General features: G+C 44.3%; 1 protein-coding gene across 4 annotated transcripts in view; it reads left to right on the forward strand.

Moving 5' to 3' along the window:
* The first annotated feature begins 1,548 nt into the window (after window positions 1-1,548).
* LOC124997295 (alpha-1,6-mannosylglycoprotein 6-beta-N-acetylglucosaminyltransferase B) overlaps window positions 1,549-13,420 on the forward strand; it is a 57,902-nt gene continuing 46,030 nt past the window's right edge. The window contains exons 1-3 of one of the 4 annotated variants that reach the window (XM_047570888.1): window positions 1,549-2,020; window positions 2,864-2,976; window positions 12,367-12,520. In XM_047570888.1, coding sequence (XP_047426844.1) covers window positions 1,953-2,020; window positions 2,864-2,976; window positions 12,367-12,520 — 335 coding nt within the window. In that variant the 5' untranslated portion in view covers window positions 1,549-1,952. The remainder of the gene's footprint in view (window positions 2,021-2,863; window positions 2,977-12,366; window positions 12,521-13,420) is intronic. The other 3 variants (XM_047570887.1, XM_047570890.1, XM_047570889.1) reach the window with 3 other exon arrangements.

Raw genomic sequence — 13,420 nt, forward strand, 5'->3', positions numbered from 1 at the left:
ATCTGCAGATATGCATTGGAGACCCCCAGTTCTTGTTCTCTAGTTTTCTAGATCTTGTCCTGACCTCAAATGCACAGTTTTGAGGTTTGCTCACTCAAGTTACTAAGTGAGACCAACTTTAGCCACATATGTTGATTAGTTTACAACACAACTCAACCTTTTTTGCTTAGTTAGCTGAAAAAATATGGTTAGGCCAAGTCATTTAAGTTTTTATTTTTAGAGTGTGGGAGGCTTTGTGGCATCACAAGTAACTTGGGATTCAACATTTATGTTGTTGATGGATAATGAAGGATTTTTAAAAGCAGCAGGATGTAAATACAGTAGAAGGAAGAGGACGTGTGTTCTGTGATCTGTCCACTGGGTGTCGCTGCGGAGCTAATTAAGCTGCAGGCGGAGCTGTCCATGGTGCTGAAATGCCCAGAGATCTGTATCACATTGTTCAGGGTTCAGTATGTTTCGAGAGCGCCTGACGAATTCAATACATTATTGTATGAATGTTATTTTAACCTTTAGACTTTTATTTAACGTTTCATGGAAGAAGTTATGTCTGAGAGCGTCTCTCTGAAGGACAGCGTCATTGTTTCCTCCGCTGTGGATTCAACTGTTGAAGAATTATCTTTGACTTCGGATCACTGTGACCGTCCTTCAGCTTTATCTCTCTTTGAATTCCTGTAATCACAGCCTAAGCCAACAACAACACAAACTGTTTCAAAGGCGCATCCCTAGAAGGTCACTTCACTGTGGGTTTTCCACACATACTGTATATAATCACATTTACAGTGATTGTGCTCAATGAAAAGACACCGGTTGCATGTGGAAGTGGCTCAGAGTGCGATTTAGAGTGTTAGACTGAATGTTTTCATTGAAAATCAACCACACAAAACCTCCTGCTCACCTCATTCCATGTTTCACTCATTGTGTGAACCCTTTATAGATGAGATATTTTTATCATGTCAGTCTTTACTATGACCTACACTAATATGTTGAAATGCAACATGTGGACATACTCGCTCATTGTTCAATGCTCCCGTCTCTGTTTTAGTTTGAAAACTCCAGCGTTGCATTTTATTGTGAAATGGCAGCAATGGCACGTTTCTGATGTGGGATCGTCTTCACTGAAAGAAAACCAGTTGTTGACTCATCACGGATGGTGATTTCCAGCTGTAGCAGCAGCAGAAGAAACACATCTGGAAAAAGATTAAACGCAGAATGGATCATAGAGAGTCTGGGGATAAACAAGAGCACAGCAGCAGCGACATTAAAGCTCAAAGTAGTTTCATTAGAGGTGAGTTAGCTGCTGTAATGTTTGGCACATAATCTGGACATTGATACATTCAGGAATGGAGAACTATGAGCTATGAACGCTGGGCTGATTGATGAGGCCAGAACCGTGGCCTCCATGTTTCCATGATGTGTTTGATAAATCTAATCTCTGCAATGAATCTAGTTTGAATAAAGTCCTGTCCATGCTTATTGTCATTTGGATGGATTATAGTTTATTCCGTTGAGAAGGTTTTCTTTACTCTTCTATTGATCTGAAGGAATGGAGCCTGCTGTTCCAGCTTGAACCTGTAGATGTCGCTGTCACTAAAGAGCAGCTGATAGGAGGAAGACACAGTCAGAGCTCCAAACACTCAGCAGGATCCGTGCGCACCGAGCGGCTCCTGTCTCCAGGACGCTTAGCGTCGTTTTGTGGGTTTAATCGAGAAGTTATTCGCGGATAATCGCCGGACATTCGCTCCCGTTCAGCGTCGCCATGAAGGAGCATTCTGTGCTCGCGCTCTGCAGGACGCATCTGCGGGATTTCCGCTGAAGTTGTCCGGGTCGCGCGGAGCGGCTGCCAGGCTGCGGGAAGTTACCCCTGGACTCGGTGCCCTTCGGTCTCCAGGAATCAAAGTTATGGCTCGGACGCCAGCGGACGCACGAAGCTGCTCCACGTCTGAGCGCGGACAATGAGCGCAGCCGGCAGCGAGCTTTCCACGATGCTGAGGAGATGTCTGCTCACTTTCAGACCGTTCAGGTGAGAGAACGCGTCCTCCTTTCCGCGTGAGACTGCAGCCACTCCCCTGGCTGCATGTGTAGATACGAATCAGCTCATTTAGGTCCATGCACAGTGTTGAATTTGAATTAAAAAAATGGAAAGAATTGAGAAAAATGAAGCAAAACCAACTGTGTGTTGGAGCCGGTGCAGACCCCTGAGGTGAGGTAGCTGCATTTGATTGCTTTTCAGTCTTGGAAGTTGAGACCACTTTAATTAATTGGAACTATGGGGAGCCATCTGCCGCTTTAAGGTTTGCTTATTCAGCTCAAAGTCTCAGCAGTAGCAGGAGGAGGAGGAGGAGGAGGAGGAAAACAAAGTGAGCAGACACAAAGTCATTAAAACTTCTCAGAGATGCTGAATCACACTCTGAGGTGTCCTGATGCTCCACAGCTCATTTAACAGGAGAAAGCCACATTCTGTAGAGGGCACGGTGCAAAGAGGAGCAGGATCATACCTCTACCTCCACACACTCTTCCTGCCTGACACTAATAACAGCAGTGAGGTCTGCCGGGCTCAGAAGCTCTGCCCCATGTGAACGGACCCGTTCCAGGCATTTTCTCAGCAGGATCCCTGGAGCCAGTGAGTCGATGAAATCACAGCGTTTATGTGTGAGACGTTTGCGGCTCTTTCTCCGGAGCCATTCAGCTGTAATTGAACACCTTTTCATTTCAGGTGCACAGTGCGGAAGCAGAAAGCTCATCTGTGTAATGGTTTGTTTGGAGTGACACGGCCATGGTGGAATGTGACCATTTAAAACCCGGCGAAGGCCTCGGAGTTACTGTCTCTAACCTTGTCTTCTTGTCTCTGACCTGTCTCCTGCAGGATCTTCGTGGTGGGGATCGGCTTCTTCAGCCTGTGCTTTCTAATGACCTCTCTCGGGGGCCAGTTCTCATCCAAGCGACCCGGAGATCCCCCCTTCACGGTGCGAGCCGAAGGTAAGGCCGGGCCGTGGGCCGCTCTGGTAATGACTGGGCTGGGTTCGTGCTGAGAGCTTCACGGGGCTCCTCTGATTGCTGCCAGCGGAACGACAGACCCGCTGCACGGTCGCCCGCTGAGCCTCTCGTCTGCGCCGCTTTCCTTCTGCTTTCATGACGTCACCTCGCTCAGGCCCACACGGGCTCAGTTCAGCTTCTGCAACCAGGAGCTCAGAACTGACAATATCTATATTTGGGTGAAGGCGAATAAGGGCAGATACACTTGATGTAGTGGCCTGTGGAGGCGAGTGTCTGAGCGGAAGGACGAGTCCTGTAAGTTCACTCAGACTTGGAGAAGATTTAAAAAGTGAAACAAAGACGTGAGGAACGAGTCGTGTTTTCTGCAGCCTGGTTGTTCTGGGTGGTGAAGGCACAGTGTTGACTCTGTGACCAGATACAAGCTGGCACATTTCACTGCACCGATCAGCCATAACATTATGACTTCCTAATATTGTGTAGGTCTGAAACATCTGGACATGAACAGTGAATATGAACGTTACAGGTTCAATGAAACAGCAGCAGCAGCAGCAGAGGAAACATTTGTCTCAAGAGACGAGAGAAAACTCAACATTTCTCATTTAGTGTTTGGAAGAATGTTCTTCACTGTCTCTGTGGCTGCAATGAAAATAAATTTGCACATAATAATAAAAAAAATGTGAATCTCAACATCAACAACAATAATAATAATAAGCAGTTTTAAGGTGTTTGACATTGATTTCATTTTGAGAGATTATAGATGATACACCGATCTGGCATAACATTATGACCACCGTAGTCATATTGTGTATTCTGAGGGTGTTGTTAGTGGCGACACTTATTCCATCGGTAAACAGCGGCCTGCAGCCAGGGGGCGCTGTCCGGCCTCCGGCTCATTAAACAGCTGAGGAGGGAGAAGCTGAGTGTGTGTGTGTGTGTGTGTGTGTGTGTGTGTGTGTGTGTGTGTGTGTGTGTGTGTGTGTGTGTGTGTGTGTAGATCAGTGGTCCAGGAGATCTGAATGAGCTCAGAGGAGGTTGTTGATCACTGTGTAAACTCGTCTTTCATTCTCTGGGGAGCTGTGGGTTTAAAGGGAGTTAGAGATGTGGAAAACTTTCAGTGGGTTCGTCTTAAAATTTACGACCTTTAAAAAAAACTCTCAAAGCGTTCTGTATTTCTTCATAGAACCAGATTAGAAACCATCAGCTTACAGAGTTTGTCGTCATGTTTAAGCTGTTTGTTGTCATGTTTCAGTCATTTCTGACTTTCTGACTTTCTGTCATCGTGTCTGAGCTTCTCATTTGTCACGTTTCAACAGTGTTTCATGAACTCTTCATGCATCTGCCTCTCATGTTTCGGTCATTCATGTCGTTTGCGGTCACATTTAAATAAATTTTCAGATGTTTTTCTCTCTCAGCTCTCGGTCTGTTTCAATCTGTTCACCTCTGACCTCTGGAGACGTGACTCTGTTGTTGCTGAAGCTGCTGTTGTGTTGCCTCGTGTGTGTGTGTGTGACGTGTGTTTTGTATTATTGTCACGCTGAATGCTGAGCGCTGTCTCCATTTTCATCTTCCTGCTCCGCTCTGTGTGCGTCACGGCAGACGTGAAAATGTCACCTCAAGATTCTGTGTTTTGAATGGTGGAAGGAAAACAACGTGTCCAGGCCAAGCTGAGTGCTACTCATCATGTGAGCGGCAATAACTGAAGTGAGGGGCAGAAGGTGTGAAGAAGAATATGTAACATTACCTCCTCCTCCTCCTGGATGCGGCGCTTTTAGCTCTGTTTTCCTGTGTGAGAGCTGCACTCTGTGACACTGAGATGGATATAAAGCTGTATTCTGATTTCAAATGCATGCATTTCCTTCATTACTTCCCTTTGAAGGTTCAGGAAACTAATGATGTGGAAAATGTACGAGGTGGTGGTGGAGGGGGGAGGGAGCGGGTGGTGGACGGAGGGAGGGAGGGAGGGAGGGAGAGTGTTTCCTCCAGAGTGGGAGGCTTGAAAGGCGGAGGCGTTTGATCCCAGATATCTTAAAGGCTCCAGAAGAGTGCTGGAGCTTTCTAAAAAGCTCTTTGAAGACCACCTCCACACTGTGTCCTTTGCCTCGGGGGCTTTAATGCGGCTCGGCCACATGGAGGGAGGGGGAGGGGAGGGGGGGGAGACGTTCAGCTCCACCGAGCTCAGAGCGACGCTAAAAGGTTCAGGTGTCCATGTGATCTCCAGTCGCACCTGAAACACCCGACACCGGGTTATTTACAACCAGCAAACGATCTGCTCCGTCCCTCAGTGAAGGTTCACTCACCAGTCGACAGGTTTCCAACGTCTCTGACGTTTTAGACGTTTGTTCTCAAGTTTCAGTCATTTTGGTCACGTTTCAGTCGTTTGTCATCATGTTCTCGTCATTTCTGACATTTACTGTCACATTTCAGCCATTTGTTATCACATTTCAGATTTTTGTCGTCATGTTTCAGTCATTTATTGTCACGTTTCAGCTGTTTATTGTCAAGTTTCCGTAATTTCTGACATTTACTGTCACGTTTCATGTTTTTGTCCACATGTTTCAGCCATTTATTGTCACGTCTCAGGTTTTTGGTCATGTTTCAGCTGTTCATTGTTAAGTTTCAGCCATTCGTCATCATGTTTCCTACATTTATTGTCAGGTTTTAGTAGTTGTGTCGTTGTGTTTCAGTAATTTGTCATCGTCTTTCAGCCACTTGTTGTCATGTTTCAGTCATTTGTCGTCATGTTTCAGGTTTTTGTCGTCATGTTGTAGCTGAACCTTTAGCTCCATGTGGCTTCTTCACCTTCATCCACATCATCACGTAACAAATGAAACTCTCGGTCTGAACCTTTGGTCATTTCTGGTTGATTCTAGTTTAGATTCTAAAAGTCTCTAATTACTAATGAACCGACTGAATGAACTGGACGAGGACGTTAGTTCAGTTGACGTCTGTCCGTGTGGGAATAAAGAACTTTCAGACGTAAAAGACTGAACCTGGACCCTGCAGAACATGTGAGGAGCCGTGATCCTCTCAGCGTGACGTCTTGTTCCCTGGACGTTCATGAATGACTCTCGAAGCCTCTGAGTGGTCGGATCTGACTGGGTGGTCATATCAACACGTCCATATCAACATCTGAAAACAACGTTTAAAATAAAGAAGAACTGTCTTCTACAACGTCTCCTTCACGGTGAATCATCTTCAGAGCGTCAGGTGTTGTGTCTGCATCGTTCCGTCCTCTCAGAGACACCGGTGGAACTTTTTTATTTCACGCCTCAGAAGTTTCCTCCTCGTGACCGATGACAGCGAGTCGCTCCTGACGTGGCTCCGGTGGAGGGCGGAGCATTTACAGGTCCATCCGAGCCGTGGACCTCTGCACTTTGTCTGAATGATAAACTGGAATGTGCCCGAAATGGAAGCGCCGTCCTCCTCCTCCTCCTCCTCCTCCTCCTGCTCCTCCTCCTCGGGCGTCGGTGCAGTTCTGTTATGAATAACATAAAGTGACCTTCACCGCTGATGGAACTCGGCTGAAGAATAACTGGGAATGAGTGTGAAGGTGACTGCGTGGCTCCGAGGCCGATAACAGAGCGGCGTGAATTAAAGATGAGTGCCGGTTGAAAGAGCAGCGGTTTTATCGAGGACTCGACCACATTCATTCATTGTGGAGGCGCAGCAGGAGGAAGCACCGTGGAGCTGATATATATATGGAGGGAGAAACATCCTGCCACCAGAGCTTGATAGTTATTTTGTGCAAATCCTGGTTCCCTGGCAACTTCTTGCAAATACACAACCGTAAAACAGAGTCTGGGTGTCATCCTTCACACTAACGTGTCACTAAAATAATCGATGCAACAGATTTAAATTCACTGATTCAAATTCACTGTGTTTTTTTTTTTGGGAAGTGTGACTTGATCGTGTTGTCGTCTGTGTGAGCTGCAAACTGGGTCAGGAAGTTCACTTCCACTCCTGCTTCCAGTTCCTGCTCTCGTTTCTCTGCCTTTCGTGCATTTTTTTTTCTAACTTCCTGTTTGTAGGAAAAACAGGAAAATGTGTTTATGCAAAATAGCGAGAGCATAAAAGAGAATAAAACAAGCCAGCTCCCGTCCTAGAAACGGGACAGTTCGCTGTGTGACACTCCACGCTCGTGTGTTTGTAAGGAGGCCACAGTTCAGAGTGTAGATACTGGGATAAATCAGTGAGTTATAATCATTTACACCCAGAAATGTTCACAAAGTAACTGGACGCTCCTTCTGAATGTCTTCGTTGTAGCATTTTAGCTTGTGCACAGAAGAACCATAAGAAGAGTGGATTTTCCTGTTTATTGTGTTTTACAATAAAGATTCATTTGAACATCGCTAATTAAACTGCAACCGTCTACATTTAAAGGCACGGATCTCCATAAGGAAGAGCTGAAGGAGCCTCTACTTTATGACTGTTTTTAGCCTTTTTCTTTCACAATAATATGTTGTAACAAAAAGGCTTCATGTCGGATGTATAGACTGGATATAAAGATGGATAAATGGAGATTTAAAGGACCAGATTGTAGGATTTACTGCCATCTAGTGGTGAATGTTCATGCTGCAACTAAATAACCATTCCAAGTTGTGTAACAAACCAATTTACTCTATATTTAATATATTTTAGTCTCCGGTTTTAGTAGAACCTCTAAAAATTAAAATAGTTCCTGTAGCAGGTTGTAAGAAGTCAAAGACACCTAACCCATCCAAATTTTGTTCACCAGCACATCTCTATATTAACTGTGCAAGCCACCGATCTGTAACAAGCAGCTTTTAAAACTCAACAAAAATGGTGAATTAAACTTTTAATTTGGTTCATCGAGATTTAAAGGACCAGGCTGTAGGATTTACTGCCATCTAGAGGTGACAACGCAAACTGCAGTCAACTGTATAACCATTCTGAGTGTGTAACAGAACTGTTGACTGTATATTATGTGAAGCTCAGTGTTTCCTGGCCGTGCCTAACTCCGCCTAACTCCCAGCTGATTCAAAAAGATAGCTATCAACCTGCAACGACACACACCTGTCACTCAAAGCAGCCACGCCCCCTTAATTCTGCAGAACTTTAAGCCTTAGCAAACTGTACAGGCGTCACAAAAGGAGAAATTAGCTCTAGAGTTCAAAGCAGTTTTCAGTATCAGGCTGGAAACACATTTATTTGTTTTAACATAGAGCTCTGACTCACTGTCGGAGCCTCTAGTGGTCGTCACAGGAACTGCAGCTCTTGTACAGTTGCAGACTTTGTTCCTCGTCTTTTAAGCTGTCGCGTGCATTGACGTTTTAAAGTGGACATTCTGCTCCACGACACTAATGAAACATGTTGCTCCTTCTGCACAGCGCGGTATACAATCAGGAAGAGACATATTAAGGCTTTAATTGAAGCTGTGATTTAAATAAATAAATAAATAAATAAATAAAGAGTGCAGTTAGCTTTCCTTTTTCCCGTGCTGTCGGGTGTAATAAGATCTCACAGCTGAACACAGGAATACAGGAGGAGTGACAGAGGTTTGCGTCTCTAGCAGCTCCCTCACAAAGCGAAGAGAGCAGCTCGGCCTTTCCTCTAATGAATATCTGAAGTGGGAGTCGGGGGGCAGGGTCAGCTGAGCAGGAGGGAATGTGGGATGTTATCCAGGCGACAGGTGAGACGGAGGTTTCATCAGCTCACTGTGAAAACCTCGATCAGATTCAACAGGTTCATTCACTCGGCTTCCACTTCGGTTCATTTATGTAAAATACTATTTTACTCTGAGATGTAATGAAGGTTGAAGGTAAACGCTTTATTTATCGGTTCCTGACGTGATGCCACCAGCTGTCTCCTTTACTCTAACATTTACATATCTGTCTGTCTATCTGTAGCTGAAGCATGGCGGCTGTGGCTCTACACAGTCTGCTCATTTACTTACTGCTGTTATAGGAGCAGACGAGAGCGCGGAGGCAGAACGATGTGACCGTGCAAGAGAAGGAGGCAATAATGAGGCTCCGCAGAGCTCAGATCTGTTAGGAAGGACTTTCTGTGGATGCAGAGAAGTCGTCACGGCTCCACAACGAATCAGGAATAATCTACGAGACGATAGGACACGTTTCCTCGTCTGGGATTTAACGGACGAACCCCACAGAAGTCAGTCTTTTCTTTTTATTGTTACAGACCGACTCAAGCAGAGACCAGAGATATAAAATAAAATTGATGGTTTATTTCTACAAGGAGATTTGTGATGTGGAGGTCTATGGAGGAGCCACTGGCCAGAGCCATATATTAGAGAGAGTCTGGTCAACTGCAACCACGGGTTAGATTCTTCAGAGGTTAGATTTTACAGTGTAACTCTATGTTGAAATAAACGTCTTATTTCCACCATTAACGTTCCTATAAATGTTATTAATATATAAAAGGTCCTCACTTAAATATCCCAGCGTCTCCTTCCTTTAAATATCTTAAATGAGCTGTAAAATGCTTTGTAGCCCAATCACCTCATCAGTCATGGAGCTGTGTTTACCTTCTCCTCAGCCTCCGTGTTCATCCATCACCGTTAAAAGGTTTAAATACCGTTAGAAAAACTATTAAACTAAGTCTCACTGTTATTTAGTATTATCATTATAGCATTAGCATGCTAGCCATAATAAAGTAGTTACTGAGGTAAAGTTAAATTAAATGTGTCTACATGGACATAAATTACATGAACACATGGGTTTCACAGTATATATGACGCTAGCTGCTAGCTCTGAGGCATTAGTCTAGATAACTAGCTAGCATAAGGCTAGCATGAGGCTAGCATAAGGCTAGCATAAGGCTAGTATAAGGCTAGCATAAGGCTAACATAAGGCTAGCATAAGGCTAGGTTAGCATCAAACTTCACCCAACACCATTTTGGTGGTTCACATTAATGATGGTGTGACTTTATTTTTCTATATTAAATCTTAACAAACGTCAAAGAGAGACGTTGACATTTACCATTATCCAGCGGCTTGAAGACAGATTTGATATTCAAGGAAGGAAGGAGCAGGATTAGAAGAGAAAAGGCTCAAGCTGTGCAGATGAAGGGATGAGAGGCTGGAGGCTGATCTGGTTCTGTGCTGACCCGGACTCCGGGTCTATGGGGGAAGTTGCTCATAATATCGATTCTGCCGTTTCTCTTCCACAATGGAGCGGCTAAAGCTGCTAAATGTGGCTTTTATTAACCATCCCATGAGTGATGACACAACGAGAGGAGGCCCAGCATTAGCACATAGATGCTATCAGCTTTAAAAAGAAAACAAGAAAAATAAAAAAGCAGGCCTCAGCCAGCGTTTCCCAGGAGGCAGCAGTGAAAGGACGTCTGATGAGCGGTTGATTGCAAACACACATATAAGGCTCGGTTCTGAAAGTGCCGTGTGCAGGGAGGCTGTTCCGTCTCGGTAATGGTGATTTAGTGGCGCGATGTGTGTGAGGATCATTACTGTGGAGGAATGTGAGTTCTTCCCACACTTTAGCCCCGAGGCTTTGTTTAGATTTACTGCAGCGAGTCGGCTGCAGCTGATGGAGCATCCTCTGAACTCAAACAGTCTGAATCCTGCCTAGAAAGCCGCCGTCCACAAACGCTCTCACATGGAAATGTAAAGTAAGCGGCCGTCAGTTGTTGGGGTTTTTTTTTTTTTTTTTTTGCTCATTATTCTGGTCAGACTTTTGATTCGTTTTTACAGTTTGGACTTTTAATCCTCAGTGTGAATGAAACCGCTGCGTTAAAGCTGTAAATCTCGATTCATTGGGCCTTTATTTCTGCTGGTAGAAGGAAGATTTGTTGTCTAACTGCTGAATTATTCATCTTTGGTCCAGTTTAAATGAGGACTCTCCCTCATGAGATTAACTTTTAAGCCTTTAAAGTATCATTTTTTTTTAATAAAAAGTAAAAACAGAGACTTTTTTTCCTCTGTCTTTATTTTCTTTCCTGCTGATTTAGTTGTTATTTCAGTGGAAGGCGACTCTGGTCCGTGACAGATGAACTCAGAGGTGAGACTTTATTATGAGGCTGGTGTTGGGGAAGAATTACTCATCTCACTTCTTTAGACGCTGAGAAGAGAAGAGACATGAAGACATGAGCTAAACGTTTGTTCTTAGCAGCTAATGGTTCAGTTACGTTACGTGTTAATTTAGAGTGAAGGAAAAACTCAGACCTGACAACTTCCATCACATTATGTCTGAGGTTATTTTAGAGAAGGAAGGGAGGGAGGAAGGAAGGAAGGAAGGAAGGAAGGAAGGAAGGAAGGAAGGAAGGAAGGAAGGAAGGAAGGGAGGAAGGAGGACACAAAGGAAGGACGGAGGACACGAAGGAAGGGAGGGGGATATGAAGGAAGGAAGGAAGATACGAAGCAAGGAAGGAAAGATGGATGGAATAAATGAAGGAAGGATGGAAACTAGAGAGAAAGGAGAGAACGAACGAAGGAAGGAAACTGAGAAGGAAGGAGAGAACAAAGGAAACTAGGAAGGAAGGAGAGAAGAAAGGAAGGAAGGAAACTAGGGAGTGAGGATAGAACAAAGGAAAGAAGGAAGGAAGGAAGGAAGGTGAGTAGAAAGGAAAGAGGAAAGGAAGGAAGGAAGGAAGGAAGGAAGGAAACTAGGGAGAAGTGAGGATACAAATGAAGGATGGAAGGAAACTAGGAAGGACGGAGGATTCGAAGGAAGGAAGGAAGGAATGAAGGAAGGAAGGAATGAATGGAAGGAAGGAAGGAAGGAAGGAAGGAAGGAAGGAAGGAAGGAAGGAAGGAAGGAAGGAAGGAGAATTTAGTTTGGATCCAGAATCTTTAAAGTGTCGTCACTAATGAAGAGACGTCTCTGATTCAAGTGATCGTTAGTGGATGAATGTATGAATGGATGAATGGATGAATGGATGAATGTATTAATGGATGAATTGATGAGGTCTTTAAAGGGACCAGGACCGACCACAGTAACGAGGTCACATTGGTCCAGACCAGTTCCTGCTGTGACCTTCTTCTCTGTAGCCGCGGCTCTTTAATTGACTGAGTGTTTGCTAACGGCGTCTTTCAGGTCGTTAGTAATTTGAGCTGCAGGTTGAGTGAAGAGAAAACAGAGTGAAATGAAGTCTTAAGGCAGAGGACAGTGAAATGGGACTGAGATAAACTAATTTGAAAAGTGGCCTTGGTGAGTTTGTGCTATATCGGTGGATTTAAAGTACTTGTAAAGGAAAAAAGGAAAAAAATAAATACATAAATTGTGTTTGTAGCAAGAAGAACAACAAGTGTGTTTATATGAAAATGATTTTAAATACACAAGACGCACAATGTGTCACCTGTTTGATCAGCTGCTCGTTGTGATGCTGCGTGTGTGACCTTTAAACACTTTGATTGACTTCTTTTATTTCTTCTATTTTAGTGCTCGCTGGCCATGAGTCTCGAGGCGTCCTGAGGAAAATCAGCGACATGCTGGAGGTGATCATGAAGAGGATGGACGCTCTGTCTAAGCTGGGAAACACCACGGACGCCCACAGGCTGGAGGAGCTCAGCTCGGCCCTGGACAGGTACGACAGGTAGCTACGTCTGCTAATGACACGACAACGACGCGCTGCTTTCTTTCATGGTTTGGAGAACAGGACACAGGAATAAGAATGAGAGCAGGCTTTGTTCTAATGAGACGACCAACATCAGTACAGTAGGAATAAATACAGAACCTCACTCTGAGTTACAGGGATGGAGTATAGAGGGTATGAACGTGACGTCACGGCCAGAGACGTCTCCATGGTTACGGCCACGAAGTGACGGAAAGTGACAGTTAAACATGGAGATTAGCAGCATTAGTATAAATCACAGGCTTTAACAGCATCTAGACTGTAAAATTAATTAAATAAAAAAGGTGAAAAGCTGTTTTTTGATTGGCTGAACCGACAGATCTTTAAAGCAGACAGAGATATCTGGAAAAATATGGAACAGAGACGTAAATGTTAGAAGAAACAACTGGAATCCAGACACAGAAACCTGGTGCTGTGGTTCATTTAGTGTCAGATAATATGAATTTATGCTGAAGTCAGACCTTAAGTTACCTCTTCAGCTCCGTTGTGGACGACTGTCACAGAAGGATGTTGTTTCAGGTTCACACGCTCTCACACAAACATGACATTTCTCACGCTGAAAAATGATAAACCTGGCAGCACCCAGACTTTAAAGAGATTAGAAATCTATGAACAGATGAGGTGAGAGCAGACGGCTCGTCCATGTCTTCCACAGATGTCTGAATATGTGGACTCTCAAAGAAGAACTGGAAGTTTAAGTCTGTGACCTGGTCATTATTTCATCACTGAATTCATTATTATTATTATTTTTCCGATAGATTCTTATTACAGTCTAGGAACTATGCAGGATATTTGCTTGTGAATCATGGTAGGTTATCTTTAAACAGCTAAATCCAAGCTAAACCTGAGAGCCCTGGTAAA

This window comes from Mugil cephalus, chromosome 20, assembly GCF_022458985.1.
Source record: "Mugil cephalus isolate CIBA_MC_2020 chromosome 20, CIBA_Mcephalus_1.1, whole genome shotgun sequence".
NCBI classification, from domain to species: domain Eukaryota; kingdom Metazoa; phylum Chordata; class Actinopteri; order Mugiliformes; family Mugilidae; genus Mugil; species Mugil cephalus.